This window comes from Alligator mississippiensis, chromosome 4, assembly GCF_030867095.1.
Source record: "Alligator mississippiensis isolate rAllMis1 chromosome 4, rAllMis1, whole genome shotgun sequence".
In the NCBI taxonomy this organism is placed as follows: domain Eukaryota; kingdom Metazoa; phylum Chordata; order Crocodylia; family Alligatoridae; genus Alligator; species Alligator mississippiensis.
The window spans coordinates 42768124-42785973 of NC_081827.1; the positions used below are offsets into that span (position 1 = coordinate 42768124).

The window sequence follows — 17850 nt, forward strand, 5'->3', positions numbered from 1 at the left end:
ACATTCACAGAGTGGCTTTTAAGTAATTTAAGTTACTCAAATGGTAGGTTTTCAAGCTCTCACCAATGTCACTTTTATTTATCAGGTTTCAGGATGAACTAGAAAATCCAACCCTCTTAGTGTCTCCCTCATTCATGTTACCAAATTTCTTTGTTATTCTTGTTCTGAAGTTTATTTAGACTCATTGCACAGGTAGCTTTGGAAGTATTTTTTTTTAGCAGAGCTTGGTACGTGGTCATGCGCTATACTCTAGAAATACCTTTTAAGTAGGGTTACCATACTTCTAGGTCCAAGAAAGAGGAAACCTGTCATGCGGAGGTGGGGGGACGGGGCGGGTTTGACAGTGGGTGGGCAGTGACATGCCAGTGCCCTGCCCCTGCTGTTGTCCCTCAGGGCTGCCAAGCCACAGCCCTCTCCACCCCCAGGCCTTCTGCTGCCCCTCACATTCCCAACACACTTACCACAGCCCTGCCAGTGCACCTCACTCCCAAAATGCAGTAACCTGCCCCCTGTGGGCCATGATGGTGGTCTTCACTCCTGACCTGCAGCCCACCCCCCGCTGGTGCCTCTCACCCTCGACCAACAGCCCCCTGGAGCTACCAGTACCCCACGCTCCCAACCCACAGACCACCCCCGCCCCCACCCTGTGCCCCTTGCTCCTGATCTGCTGTCCCTGTTCTGACTGGAGCACGGTGGCTCTGATTCACCCAGACAGCTACAGAGTGTGTCTGGCCCCATCGTGGGCTGGAGGGAAGAGGAGGGGAGACTTGTGGCACTCCCCCACCCATGCTGTGCCAGGCAGCCTGGCCACAGCCTGCTCCCCCTGGGCAGCGTCTCCTGCCCACTCCGCTCCTGCAAGCATAGGTACTGACCCCTGTGCTACCAGCCGGCCACCGAGTTCCCCGCTGCTTTCAAAGGTTCCCCGCCCCTTTCCCCTGCTGGAGGAAAAGGCAATTTCTCTATAACCCCAGTCCCTGCCCTGACCAGATGTCCAATATTTTGCTTTTCTCTGCTGCTGGGAGCAGGGGGAGGGTGATCAGAGGCAGCAGGGAGCACCATATGGGTCTGTGCGTCCAGGAAGCGTGGCATCCCAGAAGATGATCTGGGTGAGGCCGCACCACAAAGTTACTTCTGCCTGCTGCCTTACCCGCACTCTCTTGTAGGATGCCGTATTTCCTGTCGGTAAATTCAAGTTTCCAGGAGGACTTTCTCTGTTACATAGCCAGTCTTGGCTCTAGAAAAATCTTTTTTTCCTCCATTCCACCATCCAAAAACAAGTTGCGTGTTTTATTTGCGTCTGTTGCATGCAAAAAAATGCAGTGTTAGTTAAGACCTAGTTTGACACAATATTGAAATCTTATTTGTCAGAATGCTGCCTGGTTCTTTAATTTTGCTGAAATATTTTCAAACCTCCCCATAATACCTACCTCATGAACAGCTTTAGAAGTAAAGCTTTTCCAAAGGGTAAACAGAAATGTAACTCCAATACCCAAGGCGTTAGTAAAATAGTAATGTGTTGCCTTCTGGGATCACTTTAGAAATCATGCACCATCAACTATGCAACAATAGATATAAAGAAAAAGAATAGGTAAAGTTGGTAAATTCACTGGTTGTAAGAGAAACGTCAGTTTAAATGTTGCTGAAGAAAATGAATATTCCTTGATACTTGCTGTTGTGTTGGAGTTTGTCCCCCATGTCTTCTCTGAAAAGCAGCTTAAAGGAGAATGGCCTCTCTTATTTTTATATTGAGGGTCATTAAAGTTATTTCAGCAAAAACAACAATCTGTAAAGTACATAGTGTATAGCTAGACACTTCTGAATCCTTCCAAAAGCATATTAAAAAGGGTTTTGCTTCAGAGAAGTGAGTTATGTTACTGTAATGAGTCTTTTGAATTTTTTAAGAGGATTTTGTAATAAGTTGATTTTAAAAGAAAAGGTGGCTAATTGGTGAGAGTTTAAGAGACTCTCCCACAGAGAGAAGCTTCTATAAGATGTGTCAAAAATAAGTGGTGAAGAAATGGATTAGTTTTTAAACTGTCCTTGAAATTGTACAAGGCACTAATAAAAATACAGAGCAGGAACTGTATTATTGCTATTTTATAGAAGGTTGTTTATTTACATGATTCAGATGGTAGAGAGAGCCAGGAAGAGGAACATCTCAATTTACTGCTCACCATCAGGGAGGAATTGGTTGAGAATGTGAAGGTGGAAGGTAACTTGGATGATAGTGACCACAGAATGACAGAGTTCAAGATCCTGAGGGGAGGAAGGAAGGAGAGATGCAGAATAAGGACACTGGACTACAGAAAAGCAGACTCTGCCCAACTCAGGGACCTGGTGCATAGGATCCCTTGGGAGGCAAGTCTGAGGGAAAAGGCATCCAGGAATGCTGGCTATGCTTTACAGAGGATCTTTTAGGGCACAGGAGCAAGCTGTCCCAATGAGAAGGAAGAATGGGAAGTGCAACAGGAGACCAGCGTGGCTAGATGGTGATCTCCTCAAAGGAATTGAAACTCAGAAAGGAATCTTGTAAAAAGTGGAAACTTGGTCATAGTTTTAGAGCAGAGTACAAGAATATTACACAGGCATGCAGGGAGAAGGCACAATTTGAGATGCAGTTGGCAAGGGGGACATAAAAGGCATAGTTTCATAGTCTGTAGGGTTGGAAGGGACCTGAGCAGATCATCAAGTCCGACCCCCTGCCATGGCAGGAAAGAGTACTGGGGTCAAACGACCCTGGCGAGGTGTTCATCTAGCCTCCTTTTAAAGACCTCCAGGGTAGGAGCCAGCACCACTTCTCTTGGAAGTTGGCTCTAGATCCTAGCCGCCCTGACTGTGAAGTAGTGCCTCCTGATATCTAGCCTGAATCTACCGTCTGCCAGCTTGTGACTGTTATTTCTTGTCACTCCTGGTAGTGCTTGGGGGAACAGGGACTCTCCCAGTGCCTGCTGGTCCCCCCCTGACTAGTTTGTAAACGGCCACTAGATCCCCCCTCAGCCTTCTCTTGTGGAGGCTGAACAGGTTCAGGTCCCTTAGCCTCTCCTCGTAGGGCCTGCCCTCATGCCCCCTGATCATGTGGGTGGCCTTCCCCTGGACCCTCTCCATGTTGTCCACATCCCTCCTGAAGTGCAGCACCCAGAACTGGACACAGTACTCCAACTGCGGCTTGACCAGTGTCACATAGAGGGGGAGGATCACTTCCTTGGACCTGCTTGAGATGCATCTGTGGATGCATGACAAAAGATGGTTGGCCTTCCTGACCGTGTCCCCACACTGCCGGCCCATATTCATTTTGGCATCAATAATAACTCCAGATCCTTTTCTGCCTCTGCACTGACGAGAAGGGAGTTCCCTAGCCTGTAGGTATGCTGCTGGTTCTTCCTCCCCAGGTGCAGCACCTTGCACTTGTCAGTGTTGAAACCCATCCTGTTCTCATCTGCCCACCCCTGTAATCTGTCCAGGTCCGATTGCAGCCTATTCCTCCCTTGTAGCATGCAAATCCTGGTTTGGGGAGAACAGACCAACATGTTTGACTGGCTCCTCACAGCTGTGCATGCTCCTCGGGATGTAGAAGGAGTTGCGCCTCCCCCCACCCCGCCGATCTGTGCTTGGGTGGTGGCAGGCATTGGCTGCCCGCAGCAGTCTCAGGCTTCTGCCCTGCTGCTTTCTCCTGGAGCCTCAACAGCCTGGTAGGTAGGACCTGGCACTGCAGGACAGAGCAGAGCCATGCAGAAAAGCTGCTTGCCACTGCAAACTCCACACTGCGCTGGCAATGCGTCTCCTGCACGTGTGGCAGCAGTAGGGGCAGTGGTACTGGGTTGTGCCCCTTACTGCTGCCGTGTGTGCAGGGGATGTGTCACCAGGACAGCGTAGAGCTTGCAGTGGCAAGGAGATCCCCACACAGCTCTGCTGTTCCCTGCCACTCCAGGTTGCACCTGCTGGGCTGTGGAGGCCTTAGGGGAGAGCAACAGGGCGGGAGTCTGAGCCCCACACACAAATTTGGGGGACACCGGTCCCTGCTGTGTCCCTCCCCCCCCCGCCCCAGAGTGTGGAGTGCCCCCCCAGTTTCCCCGGAAACTGTAGTAGAGAGCTGCCCCCTCCCCACTGCCTGAGCTGGCAGCAGGGCTCCCTCCTCTGCTGCAGCAGCCATTGCCTCCTGTCAGGGCCAGGGGGCTGTGAACCTGGGTCCCTGGCCCTATGGTCCTGGCAGCTGGGGGCCCGCTCCAGTGGGATTGGGGAGCACTGGGCACCAGCAGGGCTGTGGGATGGAGTAAGGAGCACCAGCAGGGCCAGGGGGGCTGTGAGGGACCTTTCATTTTAATCATGGATTTGGTGGGGGGGGGGGGGAAGGTATTGGAGAATTTGCAAATTATTTTTTATTTATTTATTTATTTATTTTTTATCAAGGAAAACCATGATCCCTGGTCATCAATGACTCTAGTTGGGAGGAGGTATTAAGTGGGGCTCCCCAGGGGTCTGTCCCGGGTCCAGTATTCTTTAATGTTTTCATTAATGATTTGGATGAAGGGATCTAGTGCATGCTTAGCAAATGTATAGATGATACCAGGTTGGGTGAAATTGTGGATACTTTGGAGGATAGGTTTAGGATCCAGAATAACTTGGACAGAAATGGTCTATAACTTATTTGATATCAACCCTCATCTGCAAGTTAGGTGGGAAAAGCTTATGCTGAATCTGCAAGGCTCCGTATAGCTAGAACACCACATGCTGAATTTGAACAGGGAGGGAGTAAGTTATTTGAAATGGTAAAGAAATGGCATGGTTGCAAGTGGTCCAAGCCTCCCATCCATTCTTTGCTGAAAGCTACACAAGCCCACTGTGCTGTATAAGCGGTGGGATTGTCAGTGCAGAATTTCTGTGTTTGCTGTAAGTCCAAAGTCCTCCTCTTGTGACTTTGTTCTGTGTGCAGATGCCTCAGTGCTTTTTAGGAAGCACTGAGCCTGTGGCGGGCCAGTAGGGAGTGCTCCTGCACTGAACCACCCACCTCACTGCACCTGACCACCTTCCAGGCTCTGAGTGCCTCCCCAGGGGGTGCCTCATGTCTGGCCAACCCCCTTTCCTGGAGCACACCCACAAGCCTGGAGGTAGAGCTGCCACCACCCAGGGACAGGCTTGATTCCTGCACTGCGCCCCCTGGGAAACACAGGCCTAGTAGCCCTTGAGGGTACCTGACTCACTTCAAGAACTTGGGGTGCTTCCCTCAGTCGAAAGCACAAGTAGTGGTCTCCCTTAGTCAGCCGAACCAAGGGGACCCCAAGGCGTAATCCAGACCCACTCCCAATAAGTCTCCCACGCTAGGTACAAAGGAAAACTTTATTGGTTACAAGGAGTAGGATAGGAATAGGGTACAGAGTTGAGTAGTATCAGAGAAATCCCATAGAGCAAACTGGGTGGCTGGAGTAGCCTTTGATCATGCATCTGAGTTACTGCAAGCTATATAGTTAGATCTCAGGTAGCTTACTCCAAGTATCATCCGGAGGCAGGCAGTTCCTTGATCATGAGTTTTGAGAGAGAGACCAAATTTCAGATGGTCCAGCTCTTCTCTCTCTCTGAGTCTTCCTCATGGCTGCTGCCCCTTCCTCCTGGGCAGTCCTTAATTTAGCCCTTATGACCTCATTTACCTGGTCCAATGGAGGCCAGTACCTGTTGGCTGTCAGCCAGCCAGCCAATTTGAAATGCATCACTGGTTGCTGGGCAGACTGGCAATCTCTAACCTACCAGGGAGCCCAAGCCCCTCACCTAGGTGTGTGATGCCAATCACGTAAGTAGAGGATGCAGGTTTCCTTCCTCCCTCAGGAATGTATCTAGCTCAGGTTACCTAAAGAGATGGGGTAAGGTGTGTACCCTCTGCAGGGCCCATCCTAACCAGACTGTCACAGAGCAGAGTTTTTGGGGAGAAACCAAGGTGGCCTTCTGCCACAGAGCCCATGAGAGAATGAGGATTCATGTAGCCATTCCCAGAATAATTCTTGATCACTGGAGGGAAGATGAGGCAAGCAAATACAACCAAGTAAAGTGAGATTTACTGTCCAAGTGAGAAACCTGTTAGCAAGAGCCTTGTATCTTGCCACTTCTCATGTCTATACATCCCATTTTTTTTCTGTTGCTTTGGTCTTATCCCAGCTCCTTTTATTGAAGGAGCTGCATAAGTGAAATACTCTAAGACCTGTAATTTGATTATAAGTGGTCTTCACTTATGTCTCTGGAAGAACATGTTGGAGAGAAGTAGGTTGGGATTTTGAAAAAGTCTGATAGCCAAAAGGACAGGTACAAAGCTTGTAGGGAAGGGATGGGATTTATTACTGATTTCTTATATATTGGACCCCATGTGTACTAAGGGGAGGTTAAGAAGAGGGTCTTGGTTATGTTTCTGTAGAAGAAAATAAATTTGGATTACGTGACAGTTTTAGAAGGAGAATATGCCACATGTTGGATTAGAAAACATTGTAGCCTGAGGCTTTGGAGAAGAGGGATCTGAAAATATCCCTTCTCCATTTCTCTTCAGTTACTTAGTAGAATTTTCATAAAGCTTAAGATTCAGCATCTTGTGTTAACAAAAATGAAGAATTTGGTAATTTGAGATAAAATGCAAATGTCAGGGTTGCTCTAACTTTATAGTTCAGATGGTAGTATAGCTTGTTATAGTGCAAGCAGCTGACCCTAAGTGTTTTCTCACCTCTGTTAATCCATCCAAATGTGCATCAGAATTAAATGTTCTATGAAAACAGATTACCACAGCATTGGGTAAGCTGGACCTTTCCCAGTTATGCCTTTCATAAATGTTGCTATAGGAAAGCCTTCTTTTGTATGTATTAAATCGGGGCCATCCAACTTCTGGGCAGCTGGGTTACCACATGCTCTGGTTACCACACAACCAGGGACTGCAAGTTGTGTCGGCTACGCACCCCCCTGCTGTTCCCCCTGAGCTGCTTGCACAGCATGGGCAATTCGGCTCTCCCCCTTTCCCAGCTCTATGGGCTGTCCAGCAACCCCCTCGCACCATGTTCCCATCATGAGTAGCCCAGCTTTCCCCCTCTCCCAGGCACTTTGACAGCTCAGCAGCAAAAGTAACCTGTCTACTCCCCACTCCTTCCTCCTCCCTCATTCCACCCTGTGTACAGTACCTGTCTCCCTGTCCCAGCCACAGGCATGACCCACCTGCTTTGCTGGTATCCCAGCTCCTTTATCTATCACATACATAGCTCAGGTACTGGGCCAGGAGCAACTGGGGAGGGGGAAAGGAGAGCATGGCAACCAGGTGGGAGCCCTTGGGCTGCATGCAGTTTGCAGACCACCAGTTGGGCAGTGCTTTGTTAATTCTTCAGTTTTATATATACTTTCATATACATTGCATTGATTTCACAGCAGTGCAGAGGGATGTAATCCTTGATTTATTTATGCTAAAATTGAGGAAAAATATACCCCATGGGAGTGAATAAATTATACCCTTGTTGAGCGTCATAGAACAACACAGCAGCACATTTTGCACAAATGTAACAGGCTGCTTATCAGGCTCCTTATTCTACTAAAATGAGAAATATCTCAGGGAAAGATACAGGTAAACATTTATTACCCTAATGGGAGATTGCAGGTGGGCTTTTTTTTTAAGCAAATGGTTTTATGTTTTCAGTGGCTTTAAGCAATTTTATTAACTCTAAATATTCAGTTGTAGCTGTTTACTTTAACGGCTCGTGTTTCTAGAAATTCTAGCAGCTAATATTCTGATAGATTTATTTTTATTAAAACTGCCAGACATTTGATAAATGGTGAGGAACTAGATGTGCATTCTAACATAATAAAAGCCTTAGTCTGTCTGCCCATAATTCTCTGGGCCAACTGCACGTACGCTGCTGAGAAGGCCGCGTGCCGATTGGCTGTGAGGGCCCAAAGCATTATGAACTGCTTACCCCCTGCCTCCTGCCCAACAGCAGCTGGCATGGAGGGGGAGGCGGTGGGGAAGAGGGGAGAGAGGGAGGGAGGGGAGCGAGAAGGGGAGGTTTCCGGTGGCAGTGCACCCACTGTGCTGCTGTTGCCTGGCCCTGATAAGAGCCGGCAGAGAAGGGGAGGCAGCGGGGAGGGAGGGGAGGCAGGGAGGGTGAGCATATTTCATGCTGCCGGGTGTCAGCAGCCACTACTACAAGCAAGCTTGTGTCCTTCCCCCCCCCCCCCCCGGTTCCTGGGAGCCGGGGGTGGTGCAGGGTAGAGCAGCAGGGGGTAGGGGGGCAGGACATGGAGGGGTGCACGGGGCCAGAAGTGGAGTGGTAGCACTGTCCGGTGCTGGGTGGCGGTGCTCTATCCCCCCCCCCCCCCCCCCCCCCCGCCCCCGTCATTCATGACAGGCAATTTGCTAGTATAAGCTATAATTGATCAATTCTGCTTGTTGCTGAATTTTGTCTTTTTCCCAAATCTTTTGTTTTACAAACATTAAATGGGTTATGGAAGCTTACAAAAGCATGGTTTGTAAAGAAAAACAAGTAATTTAGGTTTTTGTTTTGGAGACGCATGTTTAATAGCCACCAAGAAGACTGAGGTCTTACGTTGCACACTTGATCGAGCAAAGTACTTAAGCATATTTGACTTCACTTCTCTGAGCAGTTTAATTTCATCTAAGGGTACTACTTATCTGCCTGATGTAACTCTTATGTTTTGATGGATCAGGGCCAAAGTGCTCAACATCTTGATGGATCAAGAGCTTAGTTCAGCTCTTTCTAAACTAAATGGTTACGATCCTGATTTTGGGTCACAAGCTCCTGTGGAAATCCACTTGTAAAAGTTGGGCTTGTGCCACAGGTGGATTCAGGAGCTCAGAAAAATAGGAAGCCCCTGCCTTAGTTTGATTTTGGAAATCCCCAATTCATCACAGGTTTAATTGAGCTTTCAGTCTTGGCTCTTCTTGCACCTATTCTAGGCCTTCCTGTATTAGGATTCCTAAGTCTGTATTAGGAGTGAGCAAGCAGGTAGTGAGGCAATGCTGTACTGGGTGGTGTGAGACGGACCAGACGCATTCATGTGAAATGCATAGAGTTGTATGAACTGTCCATCCACCAAGCCACTATCCTTCCTATAAGGGTAGGTGCTTGGGTCAGTAGTGTCTGAAAGAAGCACATACTTGGTAACCTGTTCAAAGCACCCTGTTCAAATTTGCAGATGACACTAAGATGTGGGGGGAAGCGGGCACGCTACAAGGGAGGAATAAGCTGCGATCAGACCTAGACAGGTTACAGGGGTGGGCAGATGAGAACAGGATGGGTTTCAACACTGACAAGTGCAAGGTACTGCACCTGGGGAGGAAGAACCAGCAGCACACCTACAGGCTGGGGAACTCCCTTTTCGTCAGTGCGGAGGCAGAAAAGGATTTGGAGTCATTATTGATGTCAAAATGAACATGGATCGACAGTGTGGGGAAGCGGTTAGGAAGGCCAACCGTACCTTGTCATACATCCACAGATGCATCCCAAGCAGGTCCATGGAAGCCATCCTCCCCCTCTATGTGACACTGGTCAGGCCGCAGTTGGAGTACTGTGTCCAGTTCTGGGCACCGCACTTCAGGAGGGATGTCGACAACATGGAGAGGGTCCAGAGAAGGGTCACTCGCAAGATCAGGGGGCAGCAGGGCAGACCCTACGAGGAGAGGCTAAGGGACCTGAACCTGTTCAGCCTCCACAAGAGAAGGCTGAAGGGGGATCAAGTGGCTGTTTACAAACTAGTCGGGGGGGACCAGCAGGCATTGGGAGAGTCCCTGTTCCCCCAAGCACTACCAGGAGTAACAAGAAATAACAGTCACAAGCTGGCAGACAGTAGATTCGGGCTAGATATCAGGAGGTGCTACTTCACAGTCAGGGCGGCTAGGATCTAGAACCAACTTCCAAGAGAGGTGGTGCTGGCTCCTACCCTGGAGGTCTTTAAAAGGAGGCTGGATGAACACCTTGCCAGGGTCGTTTGACCCCAGTACTCTTTCCTGCCATGGCAGGGGGTCGGACTTGATGATCTGCTCAGGTCCCTTCTGACCCTACAAACTATGAAACCTTAACCTTAAGTAAACTGTAAGTTTTTGGAATGCCTAATAGGAAAATTAGTTTTAGTTGAATGACCTTGTGAGTCTCTCAAAAGAATTGCAGACCACTTTATATTTTCAGTTCAGATATAGGCTTTTCATTCTATAAGAGTCTGAGGAGCCTGAAGTCGAGTCAGCGATATATTTAAGTGAATGTCTGAGATCATTACTTATCCCACTATTCATTAACCAAGATCAAAGTTTTTCAATACAGTAGGAAAAATAAATACATACAGAAGATATAGTAAGGTACAAGAGGTATATTTATCCTCTGTCTGTTTAATTAATCTGTATTTTTATATAGTTGATTATCCGTTGTAGTGGACTTTGATCTTAATTTACCAGACTGCTTTGCATCTATTTTTTTCTTTCTAAATGTTTTCAAAATTTTAGTTCTTCACCAAAGATCATTGATATTTAAATGCATGTGAAATTATTTTTAGACCAATTAAGCATTGTCTCAAGCATTCTGCTTGCAAAGAAAATCTTTTAGATATTACAACTTTAATGTCATTTATTTCACATACTGTAAAGATAATTCAGCTATGACCTCTTTATGCAGGAGTATTGGTTTCTTTTATAGTTTCTCTTAATGTTAATATCAGTATGGATACAACAAACTGATAGTTGCTACTATCAGTTATACACCGTGTATTTTTTTTTTCTTTTTGAATAAAGTCTGCATGGAAATTCTTCTGCACGAGGCATAATGAATATTTAAAGACTGTGGATTCTACTGTGTTTGCTTTAAGTCTAGCTTCATCTTCTGATGGTGCCTAGAGTTTATCTCATTTTATATGAACCATTGGTAGTTTATATAAAACATTATTTTTTCTGTCAGTTTCTTAAAATCTTAGCTGCATCTCAAAAGGGTGGTGAAATATCAATTGGGTTATACTTACTTCACAGATCCATGGTCATACATTAAAATGAAAAAGTTCTGGCGTTATTTATTCTCATTTTAGGACTTGGAACAGCTAAATATAAGGGACCTTACTTTTCATGAAGTGCAAAAAATATATAACCTTACTGGTTAGAGAGAGACTGGAAATCTATGTGACTGTCCCTGATTTGCTGTGCCCAAGAGCAAGTCACTGTTTCTCTTTGCTTTAGATACCCTATTTGTACAACTTCCTTTTGAAGTGTTTTAGACTTGGCTATTAGTCTGGATTGCATTGTGGTCACCGCTATGACTTTAGTATGTACAAATCCTACTTGGCATACTGAGGTGCTTTCTTTTTTTTTATTGTGGTTATTAGATACCACTGCAATGCAAATTATAAATTACAGTGAGGAGTTGAATTGAAGCATTATCATGATGTAGTGAATCTTTATGACAACTTTTACTTTGTGTCTTCAGCTGCTATAGTTAACTTTGTGACCTCAGATTTGTCTAAATCTCATCATTGTATATTCTGTAGGGCTGTGTAAAGCTTCGGTCCCTGATTTGATTTGGCAGAGATTCAGTCCAGTTTGGTGGCCGAATCTCCAAATCCGAATTGAATTGGAGAACCCTTGAATCTCTCTGAATCGAATCGGAACCTTCCAAATTGATACTGAAAGATTTGGAGATTCTGACATAGACACAGCTTTAAATGTTTTTTCTACATAGCTCTAGGTAGCAGGGGTTCGTGAGTGTTGTGATGCTGGGGCACATGGAGTGTCCCATAGGAGCACAGGGGGCTCCCCAGTGCTCTCGACAGCAGACCCAGAAGTGGACCAGAAGCACTTACGGCTCACTTCTGGGTCTGCTGGGGAGTGCGTTGGGCCCCGCCCCGTGCCTTCCTAGCTTGGTGACGTGCCTCCTGGGTCTGGGGGGTGGGGCACCCGGGGTCCCCCTGTGGCTGATTGCCAAGCTGGGGAGGTGTGGGGGGGGGGGGGGGGGGCCAGCGCGATCCCTGGCAGACCTGGAAGTGGACTGGAAGTATTTCCAGTCCACTTCTGGGTTCGTTGCCAAGCACAAGGAGGTCCCCCCTCCCCGCATTCCTGTGGGACTCTACATGGACCCCAGCATGGCGGTGATCATGAGCCACACCTGGTACCTCAAGGTATGTAGAAAAAACTTTTAAAGTTGTGTGTATGTCCGAATCACTGATTTGATCATCGAATCGAATCATTGTCCCTGATTGGGCTGAATCCTAATTGAATAGGGCCCACTTCGCACACCCCTAATATTCTGCTATAACTGAAAGTATAAACCAAGTAAAACCACTGATTCTATTGTTTTTTGTTTGTACTTGAATGTCCTAACCTCTGAGGCTTGCCTGAAATTTGTATGCATGCAAAATATACTGTAATATACATTTTGACTTGCCATTTCTATTAAGGTCATTGTTAGATATCCCTTAAATTTATGTCAGTAAATGTACTGTAGAGGTGCAAAATGGCTAAAGCATGCAGATGAAGGAAGTTCCTTAGTTTTCACCATTTTCCTTATTCAAAAAAGGTAAGGTACTAATCTTTTCTTTCTCCTTGTGACATAGCTTTCCCTGTTCTGTTTCTGACAAACCAGTGGTATAGCATTCTCCCTCAAGTAGAACCTTTTCATGTCAGGGTGTTCCATTGTGACTTTTAATATATCTTTTAAATCGCTGACATTTAAAAACTATTAAAAATAAAACAAAACCCCCTCAAACCTATAACATAGGGAGTACCTTTGCAAAAGGCAATCTTCATAAAATAACTTTCTTTGGGCTCTATGCCAGATGAGCTGCTGTGCCAACAGCCTTTTTAAGAAGGAATAGAAAGAGACTGAAGCATATTTTTCCTTATTAAAAACTTGCATTGAAAGAATGGCCTTTAAAAATATTCATACATACATATAAGATTTTATTTATAAAATATACTCATTGCAAGTTGCTCATGTTGCTAAAGGACTTATAAAAATGTGAATTATGTGTTTCAGGGACAAAATTTGTGTGCGTTTTTAGTACTGCTCTGCTGCTTAATCTTTAGAATGCTTTAGAACTCATTTTGCTCACTCCATTAGTTAGAAATGTCTTTGGAAATAAGAGCTTCTTGCATCCTCTTTTTGTTGAAGTGTGTGCGTACGTGCATGCACGGTGCTCCCTGTGGCATTTCTGACTTGCCTTCTGGTTGGAGAGGTACCCATCTTCCCCCAATAACAGCACTATGTTCTGTTATGAATGCACTTTTTTAAAAAAAAACATCCCTCTAAAAGTGATCAGATTTGGGATTACAAATAATGTCTGAAATAAAGAAAGGGTATATTTTCCATGTGTCCTTGTAGCTATTTAAGTCCTGAAGAGGAAATATTCTGATCAACTTGAATGACTTGTAGTGCAGACATAGAATTCCACCAGTTGAGGCTGTGATGAGATGTCACGGTTTTGAATTTGGGGAATACTTGAAACCAGGGCTTAGTTGAAGCCATAGGCTAGTTTTCAGCAAAAGAATAATTTAATATATATTTTCCACTGCAGAAATTGCATGCTGATTTTACATGTGTTGGAGCTACTAACAGATACAAATCTTGTTTTTTGTTTTGGTGATCAATGTAATATTGAACTCAATGTAATATTGGGCTGATATTTTACAGGGCTGTTGACATTCATAGGAAGTTGGTATGGATATACAGTATTTCTAAGAAAAAGTGTCAGTTATTGGTTTAATTTTATATTTTTAATAGGACACCATGTTAATAGCTGGATTTAATTTGGCAACATCACCTTCTGCAAGTGAAGATGGCAGACATTGCTGTCACCTGGAAGTGTCAGAAGAAGCTGGATCAACCATTTATGTATGTGGCTAAGTATGTTTGCTCCTTTAAGTACCCAAATCGGCATTGATTTGTTATTTATTTGAAGTAAAACAATGAGAGAGAAAAAAAGTTAATCACTGTAGATTTTGCCAGATTCCTTGTCAAGAAATAGCCAATTTTAGTGCAAAACCTTGAACATTTTCAAATGCAAGAGAAATCTTATGGTACATTAAAAAGTAAATACATCAACATTCCTTACTGTACATTTATGTACGCAGCATTAAAAAAAAATGGATCTAATCATTAAGGACCATACAGTAATGTTCACTCGGGCAAGTTGCAATATTTTTCTAAGTCCATTTTTTCCAACTGGTGTAGCATGTTGCAAAATGTATGGAGTAAATTACAATACGCTTAGTGGCCTTGGTTATTACTGCTGTTTGTAATACGGAGCAGGGAGATTCTCCCATCAGTGGAACAGTGATAGGGCTTTTAGAGCCCTGAACCCAGATGGCAAAATCCCCCCCCCCCCCGGTTGTCTTTGTTGCCTAAAGACCGCTATAAGCTCCTTTCTTCTTCAGCTGCAAGTTTTGTGCCGTTTCCTAGAGGCACACAATAAAATCTCAGCCTTAACTATAATTTCCAAAACCTTTCTTTTTATCTGTGCAACACTAAAGGTTATGTTAGTCTAGTGTTATAAATCTTATTTTTCTAGAAAAAAATGTGTTTAAATATCATTAGCATATATATAAATGTTGTTGACTGGATGCTTGCTTTTGAGATGTGGAAGTAATGATTACCTTCTTTTGCTTCTGCCTCTGGCTGGCTAGAATAATACGTCAGCAAAACATCTGTTTACGTAGGAATGTCTTTATCTACAGTAGAAAAGATAAAAATATTTCTTAAATTAAACTTCAAAATTTGAGTACTACAGAGAGCAGTGAAAATTATGAAGAGACCCAGATATTCTGTGTGTATGGTTTTTTTCCCATTTCAGTCTTATAACTTTCTTTTGTCTTTCAAAAGCCAATCTTTAATAAACTTTGCTGTATATTTCAAGGAGATATTTCCAGTATTACTCATGTAAATTATCCAAGCAGCAGTTTCAGGTATTGCCATGCTAAACAGGGAGCCTTATGAATTTTATTCCCCTAGCAGTACCCACCTAATATCAAAGAAGGCAGACTGCCTTTTGGTGTGTTGATGACTATTCTGAGCATACTCTGACTTTTTGACTACTACCAACTTCCATTTTAAATTTTCCCCTTACTTATAGTTAGGGGTATAAGTTGTAGCTGTCTAAGGACATAAAAGATATCAGATTTATACAAAGAACCTTGTCTGCCCTTACTTGTAGAACACCCTAATATATGGGCAGTTATGGGCTAAGTGTCAAACTTCAAACTTTTATCTGAATAAAAGTTTAATTGATTTTTTTTTAAATGAAGAAGAAAATATATATTTTTTAAATTGTTAAAATCAAAATGGTTGAATGAAATTTTCTCAAATGAACCTCTGTGGAAAACTGTATAAAAGTCATAATAAAATTGTGAACAATTACAAATGTGTTATAATGCAACCTGTTATTGTTCACAGTTGGTAACAATCACAGCAAATAGAAAGCATAAATACTATAAAAATTAACATACATGATAGTGGCAGGGGAAAGTCTTAGTGACTTTGGGTAAGAGCCACAAAGGGGCTCAAGCGTGACAATATAAGCTTTCCCACACTGCTTTCAGGGACCTGGCACCAGAAGTACAGGACACGAACACTAGTTAAGCCCTATATTTTAAACTGGGTAGAGGTAGGAGAAAAATGCCTATGAAGGAGATTCACTGGTAAGTAAGGGAACAGGCAAGTCATCCAACAGGATATGCTGAAAAGAAGGGTCAGAAATCCTGTTTTCCCAATCTTAGGTACCTATGTGCAGCCTGAGTTAAACATGTGCATAGGATTCACAGCCTAAAACTCCCTGCCTAGACTTTGGTACTCTTTGTGTACTCATGTTTGGTTTGTATTTTTTTTTCTTTTGAAGTCGAAACATGACTTTGTTAGCACAGTGATGGTGGTGCATCCATGAAAAGGGGAAGGCCTAGGTTCTGTGAATTGTTGTCCTGCACTTGTATAGGATTTAGGTGCTCAAATTCCTTTGTGAATCTTGTGCTTTTATAGTAGTTTCTTGATCACAAAAACCACAAGCCAATTTTAAAACATCTTTCTGTAATTATTTTAAAATAAAATAATACTTTGTGCAGTCAAAGTAGTTGATGATCATAGCACATCTTCATCGTTGAGGCATCAAGTGACTATAATATGGGTAAAAATATTCAGGGAAGATTCACTTGCCGTGGGAAAACTATCATACCTTCCTGGCAGCCATGCCCTCTAGCTTCTACTTCCCAATTTAGGGGATTTGTCTGAGTATGGTTTAGAGCTGTATTCCACTATAGTGATCCTCTGCTGACAGGAAGAGTCCAGCATAGGATCCTTTACTGTATTTTTTTTTTAGTGTCCTGCTTCTGCTTTGAGTTTTGTTAGGGCCATTAGCAAGCTCAGAATATGGCTTAGAAGAACATCTAGCTCTGTTTAGTATACTGTGAGCATTTTTTAAAGAAAAACCTTAAGAATCACTAAAAATGGAGATTAATTTATCCCTTGAAGAAGCTGTAGAACTCGCACAAACTAAACATACCATGTTTATAAAACCTCAACCAAATCTTTTTGATCTTTTAATAGATTTAATATATCTTTTTATAGATTGTTTATTTTTGTAATATTCCAGTATAGTTGGAAATAAATATGTCTTTCTATTTCTCTGTAAAGCATAGTTTTACTCTGGGTGGTTTCGTAAATTATGCACAAAGGAAGAGGAAAAACATTTTGTTGACTTATTTTGTAGAACCTGAATTGAGACTTGTCTTTTTGTTTGAGAATAAAGATTTTTTAAAAAAATATTTGGTCAAGCAGTTTCAATTCTTATTTGTTAGACTATTGTATTGTGTTTTCAAATTTGTAATCTGTGAATCTGCTGACCATTTCTTTTGCTCAGATTTATACAAAGTCGAGCCCAATCACTGCTTCCGAAACTGCATCCATGGTGAGTTTACATTATAGTCATTTTTAAATTCAATAGAACATTAAAAAGATTCACTCTGAGTTAAAATAAATGTGTGGAAAACTTCCATCTCCTTTCCTAGCAGCTACTTTTTCAACAGCCATTTCTTTGGTTCTGCATTTTGAAAGCATGGAAAATATACTAAACCAGTGGTTCTCAAACTTTTTTTTCACAGACCACTTGAAAATTGCTGAGGGTCTGGGAAGACCACTTAATAAACTTGTTTTTGTTCTACAAATCAAAGCACACAAGTCATGTTTTAATATCAGTAGTCTAACTTTTCAAATGCAATGGATGTGCCTGTGTTTTTGAGCAAAGTTCTGGGAAGTTGGGTGTAATGTTTATCAGCTTTTGCCTTAGGTCACCTTTCTGCGGACCACCTGAATGAAGCTCGTGGACCAGTGGTGGTCTGCAGACCACAGTTTGAGAACCTCTGCACTAAACAATTTGCAAATAATATTGTATACCTTTGTAATATATTTCCTGCCAAGATCTCAAAATTTCAGTCAGGCATGTTCAAGGGATATGCATCCAGCTGGGCTATGCATATGTCCTTTGAACATGATAGCATGTGGGGGAGCCTGAAAGTGGAGAGCCACATCCCTGACTTCAGACTCTGCACCCCAGGATATATAAAGCTGTGCAGCGCTTTAAAGATGTGTGGCTTTAAATGTCCCGGTGTGTGGGCTGCACTATGCATTTTCAAGAGACAAGGGGACTTGTCTCCTGGACTGAGGAGCTGTTTCCTATACTCAGTTCCTACCAGTCAGCTCATTCTGTCAATCAGCTGCATGTCTTTTTAAAAATGTCCGGGGACCGTGAGGAGCTGAGCCGCGCCATGTCCTGCTTGCCCCAGGTGGTTCGTGTTCCCTGGCCCGGCGCGCAGGGACCGTGCGAAGCCAAGCCGGATCCTGCTGGACTGCCACCAGGCAGTCC

The 17850-nt window shown here is 43.9% G+C and overlaps 1 protein-coding gene across 3 annotated transcripts in view; it reads left to right on the plus strand.

Annotated features, from left to right (window-relative positions):
• Positions 1 to 17850, plus strand: part of POT1 (protection of telomeres 1) — a 188658-nt gene that overhangs the window by 38763 nt on the left and 132045 nt on the right. For all 3 annotated transcript variants that reach the window (XM_006278058.4, XM_059725921.1, XM_059725920.1), the window contains 2 exons: positions 13725 to 13835; positions 16849 to 16896. In XM_006278058.4, the coding sequence (XP_006278120.2) occupies positions 13725 to 13835; positions 16849 to 16896 (159 nt within the window). The remainder of the gene's footprint in view (positions 1 to 13724; positions 13836 to 16848; positions 16897 to 17850) is intronic.